The following is a 7,338-nucleotide window of genomic DNA, read 5'->3' on the forward strand; positions in this document are numbered from 1 at the left end:
GTAGCGCAGCTGCACACACAGACATGATTAGTATCATCGTCCCTGACATACACAGGTAGTAAATCTTGTCCTCTTCTCGCCTCTCGCCCCTTCAGGGTCTACGTAAGCCCACACTGGAAGAGATCGACCACAGCAGGCGGGCCATCGTCACTCCCTCCCTGTTCGGCAGCTCTCTGGAGGAGGTGATGGAGAGGCAGAGCGAGCTCTTCCCCGACAGGAAACTGCCCTGGGTGCAGGTTCAGCTCTCCCAGTATGTTCTGGCTCTGGGCGGAGCTCAGACGGAGGGCATCTTCAGGTAAGAGAGCCAATGACATGCCTTGACTTGAGCAGAGAGTGAGAGGTGGAGTCTAAGAAATTAGAAGGGGATCTTGTGTACTGTGTGTGCTTTATTGTATGTACAGAGTGTATAAACAACATGTGTGTGGTCTCCGGTATCACTGCATTTCAAAGTAGGCTCTCCCTGTGTACAGTACACACAACAGACAGCAGAACAAACACAGCCCTGCTTTGCTCCTGAGACCAGCGCTGTTTAATTTGATACTCGGTAATACGTGTTTACATTACTGCCTGAGCTTACAAGCACGTGGGAACTACACGGCTGAGTGTTTGTGTAGGGTTTTCTCCAGCAAATGTGGCTCTGAAACATCCTGACTTGTTTAAAAACGTGTTGCCTTTCGTCAAATGCACTATACGAGGATCTCCCTGTGAAACTCCGCTCCTACACGGTTCTTTCCTGAGCAGTGTGTTGTTTGGTTTTGTGATGTTTGTTTTTGTTTTGTTCCAAAGAAGTACTGCAAACAAAGAACAGAAAACTGTCGGCCACCAGGCCACATTTGAAGCCAATTGGGCGTTCATGAGTAATAGCTTTGCCACAGGGCATGAAGAATCTGTAGTGATAGAAACAGAGGTCCCTCTTGTGGCCACCATGTGTAACTGACATGTTTTGTTTTCAGAGTGCCTGGAGACATTGATGAGGTGAATGCTTTGAAGCTCCAAGTAGATCAGTGGAGGATCCCAGAAAATCTCTCTGACCCCAACGTTCCTGGTGAGGATTGATTGATCGATGTAATATATAATAATAATAATATAATATATATATATATATATATATATATAGATAAATAAATAAAAGTGTATGTATGTGCATATATGTATATATGTGTGTGTGTGTGTTATTTATGTATATATTTATTTATTTAAAATCACATAATGTTTGTACATCTCTGCTGTTCCTTTTTCAAACTATTCCGCAGTTTCACTCCACAGATGGAAACACAAAAATTTTTCATTATATACAACTGTATATCATATATGTCGCTTTATACATTATTTGAGCAGTTTGCAATTTCACAACATTAATGAACTTAAGATACCCGACTCAAAAAACAACATGTTAGTATGTCTGTAAATCCTACGCTGTTAATTATCCTTATGGCTCTTTTTTGTGTGTATATAATGGTTTGAGAGAAGTTTTTTGTATATGTTACCTCACACCTCCACACAGTAATTTCAATAAGTTAATACAAATGAACAATACAGGATATAAGGTGATTTTTGATTCAGAACATGCTTTGCTTTACCCAGGATTTGATTTCCAACATATTTTGTGGTCCATTATCACACCAAGAAATTTGATTTCATATACCCTCTCTACTTTAACCTTGTCATCTGTCACTTGTAGATTGATGTATTTGGTTGTTATTGTGCGTCTGTGTGAATTTGTTGAGACTGAAAATGAACACTGAGAGTATGTTTGTTTCGTTCAGCCTCTCTAATGAAGCTGTGGTACCGGGAGCTGGAGGAGCCTCTCATCCCAATGAACTTCTACAAGCAGTGCGTCAGTAACTGCGACGACCCAGTAGCAGCCATCGCTGTGGTTCAGTCTCTGCCTGAGCTCAACAGGCTGGTGCTCTGCTACTTCATCCACTTCCTGCAGGTAACTCACATGTTGACAGAGACTTATAAACACAGCCCTTACCCATAATTCACTGCAACCAGGGTCCATATTCCACCAGCACCATACCATTATGACAATATCTGCTAAGTGTCTGCCCCTGTGCTTTTCTTTTGTTTCCATGTTAAGTGTGTTTTAAAGAAGAAACACCATGTTACCTTTTCTCTCTCTCTCTCTCTCTCTCTCTCACACACACACACACACACACACACACACACCTTGATGTAATCATGTATTTGCCCTGAAGGCAAAATAATGTTGCCATTATTCCCAGTGAAAGTGAAAGTCAACCCCACATTCACTCTCATTTTGGAGAGTGCGAAGCGAGAGAGAACGAGCGTTGTCTGCTTGGCATTTTACCTTGCTAAATTTGCATTTTTTGGCGCTGTGTCTGCAATTTTTGTAGCTTCCTTTGGATGCGTGCTGTTTACGATCTGGCACCTGGTTGATACCTTTTTATGAAGTCCCCACCTCACCTGTGGGGCCTTTACATCCAGAATGTAGAAAACTGGGAGAAAATACAGGCAGAGGGCAGAGTGTCTGCAGATAAATACACTTCTTCCACACACTTCTAGTGGGTCAAAAGTAAAGATGTTTGAGAGGGATTACTTCTATCTGAATCAATACATTGTTTTGTTGATGTTGTTGTTTTCGGAAAATTATGCATAGTATATCTTTACTGAACTTAAAACTAAAACAAGAAATTGAGGCACTTAAACTTAGGAGGACAAGAAAATCAAAATTCAAACTCAGCAGCAAATGATTTTAGCTTTTGTCTTTTTATTTTGTATGGTGTTTCAAAATTCATTAGATTTTTCTTTAAGGTTTTTTTGGGGGGCTTTTCAGTGAATGAAAACAAATGCAAACAATAGCCTTCAAAAGAATTACACTAATTTTAGTTTAGATTGCTACTTTGTGTTTCAAGTTTTTAAAAAACGCCTTCTCTGTCAGGGCTTTTTTCGACGTTCAAAAACAATCCAGGACATGGTGTAGGACTGGTGCATAATTAAAATGTCTTTATGTTAAATGGCAGTGTGTAATTAAAATTGCCAGCTGCTGACAACATCCCTGAATAAAACGTGTGTAAGTTGCAACGTGCTGGTAATTTTAAATATATACTGCCATGTAAAATAAAGGCATTTTAATTTTGCGCAAACCCTTTAGTGTGCCTTAAATTATTTTTGAAGGAGTCTTGCATATTATATTTTTTTCATTGAGGATATACTCATCCCTTGCAAAAAGCCCTACACAAGTTAAAATATACACATCACACCGAAAGTATCTGGAAAGCAGCTGTGAGATCACGAAGCAGCACTTCTACTCCATTTTCATCACGGTCACAAGTCCTACAGACACAACAAAACTAAACCTCACCATTGTTTGACAACAAAATCTCCATTCAAACTAACCTCTACATGGAAGATGAGCCTCATGTTGGACTGCTGCACACAAACATTTAAAGTGAAGAATACATTTGAGATCCTGGATAACTGACTGTGACTCATACATTACTCATTGCAGTTCAAAGGTCACTCTGTAGTCAGCTTCACTCATTGCTTCCTCTCTCCTTACATTCTGATATTTATCTCTAGGTTTTTGCTCAGCCATCCAACGTGGCGATAACCAAGATGGATGTGAACAACCTGGCCATGGTGATGGCCCCTAACTGCCTTCGATGCCAATCCGACGACCCCCGGATCATCTTTGAAAACACGCGCAAGGAGATGTCCTTCCTGAGAATGCTAATCGTCCACCTGGAGACCAGTTTCATCGAAGGGGTGGTGTAGACACTGTGAACTGCAGAGCTCCCCTCAGGTGCTGAATCGGCGTCTCCGGTTACACATTTACAATCATGCATAAACACTGTCTCTGTTCAGACCACACTGGAAACTCTCGGGGTGAGATATTACACTTCTTACAACACAAGCAGTGTGAAAACAGACTGTGGAGCCTCACTCTCACCTGCTTTCTTACTGAGAGACAACACACATCACCTTCACTGTGTTTTTGATACTAAAATCAACAGTGATGACTTTAAAGTGACTCACTTTAATGACATTTTCTAACCGCTGCATGTGAAAACACCTTTCATTTCTTACTGAATGGGGTAGTACTACAGTTTCACAGGACAAATGTGTAAAGTGAAAGTCTTACAATATTTACTTCACAAGTATTCACCTGCACAGCAAACCTAAAGACAGCAGTGTCGACACGCTGCTTTTTATTAACGTTCTGGTTTCATTCAAGTGTGTGTGTGTGTGTGTGTGTGTGTGTGTGTGTGTGTGTGTGTGTGTGTGTGTGTGTGTGTGTGTGTGTGTGATTGTCAGTGTGAATGAAAGACACAGCCTTTTTTTATCATGTACAGAAAAGATGAAAATATAAAAAAGAACTCTTGTAATGGTGTCTTATTAATAAGCTTGCCTGTGCTGTTTTGAGTAGTTGTACTGATAGCTGGTCTCCTCGTATTTCATTTTACGAGACACAAGAAGCCGCCGCTACTATTCTGAGTGAGTGCAGAGCTTCATTTCAAAGTACAAACTGGATGGATGTGTGCTGAAAGCTCTTTATAACATATGGTGGCGATTTCCTAAGAAAAATAAGCCTGGAAAGGCTTCAATTTTAAAACTCTAAACACTCGTGTGAAGCCAGACGAGAGTGTCGTAATATGTCATAACGAAGTGGGACGACGATAATTCAACTGATAATACTCATTCTCTATCATCTATATTAAAAAGGTATTTGAATTGGAGTTGTGTTCTTTCTTGTTTGTGCTGTGTAGGTTTATTTTGGCTCAGGTCTTCTGATAAAACGGGTGTTGGATGTGATAACTGTACATGGCTTCCCTCACAGACCTACCACAAACCCCCCGTACTGAGAACGGACTAGTGTTCAGCTGTCGAGCTCTATGAGAATGTAGGTGAAGCTTTTTGTGTCCCCTCTCAGGCGTTGCCGATGTAAATAAATCCTGCGTGTAAATAGTATTAACTCTCCTTAAGTGTATTCTATTGATCCAGGTGTAAGGTGAAGTTAAATGTTGCTGTAAAGAGCAATAAAAAGTGTTTTTGTAATTAACTGTTCACTTCTCTGCTGTAACCGCCTGCCTTTTGAACGTAGGACTGATTCAAACCACTCTTCATGTGTGTGTATGTGTGTGTTTGCATAACTTCCTGTTATAATATGGATTGACTGTCCATAAATAAAGGTTTGTTCAATTGTAGAGTAGATGTCTTGTGTTTGTGTTGGCAAGTTTGTCTTTATTTCTGACAGCGAGTTGCAGAGGAGAGACATGAAACGAGTGAGAGGAGGACAACATGCAACAAAGACCACTGACAGGAAACTGCAACAACGTGATCGCCTTTAAATAAATCACTAGAGAACATTTTATTTGCCTCTTGTGAAGAATTATTTCTGAATTGAAGTATTTCTTAATTAGTTGGCATGACAAAGTCAATACTTGAGCTTGGAAAGGGCACTTCATGCATCAGTTGAATAATAAAATGTTGATGTAACAAAATGAGCTCAATAAACAGAGTCTGTGGCGCAGCTGATTTTATCAGATAATCTCCACTTAAGACTGTCAGGATTTTGTCTACAATATTTGTAGGTGATAATTACATTTTAAAGAATTCTTATTTTATCTCCGAACTTTGCTTAAGTTTAATTAATTGGTAGATTTTTTTCACTTTAGGCAACAGTTAATAACATTCAAATGGTATTTGTGTACACCTCATATTAATGGGTGGCTAAACCAATGAATTATGGTGAATTAAGTTTACACACAATTAGCGTGTAAATAAAAATTAAAATCAAGCATTTTAAAAGGATGTTTTATCTGGTTTATATTTTACATAAGATACCTTGATTGTTTTGACCCAGCTGTGCAAACTTAAAGTATCCCTTGAAAGCAGAGGCGGTTACTGTCTGCATTTCTCAGCCAGTATTTCTCAGAAAGTCCCTCTAAAGCTGAACAACTGCACAATCAGACAGAAAATGAGGACCCATCTGTCTCGTGTCTTTTGTACAGCTAAAGCTTGCATCAGCTTTAGACATACAGCGCTCAGAAGGCCTTTAAGTATATTTGTCCAGAGTTATGAAAGTCTTTGCTCCTTTGTATCTGAGAGGTGAAAGGGTTGACAAACACAAGCCGCTCCCATCGTGTCACTCGGCATCAGCCTCACTCATCCATCTGTACATGTTCAACTGTTTGTCCTTTTATGCACATCACTGCACAAAACTGCCACCTGCGTCATCTGTCACTCTCTGGCAGTCCTGTACCTGTCCGCCAGCGGTGAAACGCTGAGCAGACACTGTAACCATGACAGCAGGGAGAGAGGACCTCTGACCTCCGTCTGGGGAACCGGAGTGCGTTAAAGAAAAAAAACACAGGGGGAAGCAAAAACAACTGACAGCCTCTTTTAAAAAGCATCCGGTGACAGAGGTGATGAAAATAGTATTTTTTTTTTTTTCAAACTATCCAAACTTCTAAAACTTTAGTCTCACTTTAATGTGTTTATATACTTCTGTGGTTTTACCACAGTATATTTCAGCTGCATTTATTATGAGTGCTTCCTTAACTTAATTTTATTATCAGTGACAGATGTAAGGGCACAGGTTTAATGTGGTTTGTGGGGCCTCTGACAGAAAATTTTGAGCATAAAACAGTAAATTTCCTGGATTCTGATTAACTTTTGTGGGTTTTTTGCATCTATTTTGGGTGAAAATGTCTTTGTTTCCTTCAATATAAAAGACTTCTAGGCTCTTGAATGTAAACCTATGGACATTATCACATCAATATTTCATTATATCAGAGGTAAAGTAGGCTCCTCAAGTATACCAAGACCTGTAGCACACATGTACAATTTTATTCATCTAAAGAATTTGAGTCTTCAATGACTGTTGACGAGATTACAAAAAGCGTAATCCTGAGCATTTCTCTTATTTTGTTGCATTGCAGCCTGTAGTTTGACAAACAAACTTGTTTAAAAAATTTCTGGAATACAAAAAAACTACTATATATATATATATGGGATTTTTTTTTTCATTTCACGTCACCAGTTTCGACTATTTTATGAATAATGGTCTATTGCCTAACCCAAATAATAATTAATTTAAATTACAGGTAGATAGATAGATAGACAGATAAATAGTTAGATAGATAGATAGAAGACAATAATGGTTTACTGATGTGGTTTACTATATAAAATGATCACATAAAGATATAATGCCAGCTTAAAATGGTGGCCAAACTGAAACCAAACCACTGGTAAACTGAGTTTAGGTGGGTCACGCGGCACTCCTGTAAATAAACAACGGTTCCTGTGGGTGGACGGTGGGTGGAGCTATGCACACAGTGATCTGTAGAAGGGTGTGTGAACAGTCTATGG

At 39.4% G+C, this 7,338-nt stretch overlaps 1 protein-coding gene across 4 annotated transcripts in view; it reads left to right on the top strand.

Annotated features, from left to right (window-relative positions):
* arhgap46a (Rho GTPase activating protein 46a) overlaps positions 1-5,171 on the top strand; it is a 42,684-nt gene extending 37,513 nt beyond the window's left edge. For all 4 annotated transcript variants that reach the window (XM_042503229.2, XM_042503237.2, XM_088086963.1 and 1 more), the window contains 4 exons: positions 96-295; positions 954-1,045; positions 1,767-1,936; positions 3,547-5,171. In XM_042503229.2, the coding sequence (XP_042359163.1) occupies positions 96-295; positions 954-1,045; positions 1,767-1,936; positions 3,547-3,741 (657 nt within the window). In that variant the 3' untranslated portion in view covers positions 3,742-5,171. The remainder of the gene's footprint in view (positions 1-95; positions 296-953; positions 1,046-1,766; positions 1,937-3,546) is intronic.
* Positions 5,172-7,338: the final 2,167 nt, after the last annotated feature.

The sequence above is a fragment of the Plectropomus leopardus genome, chromosome 2 (assembly GCF_026936395.1).
Source record: "Plectropomus leopardus strain MGB_pleo_1.0 chromosome 2, ASM2693639v1, whole genome shotgun sequence".
NCBI classification, from domain to species: Eukaryota; Metazoa; Chordata; class Actinopteri; order Perciformes; family Serranidae; genus Plectropomus; species Plectropomus leopardus.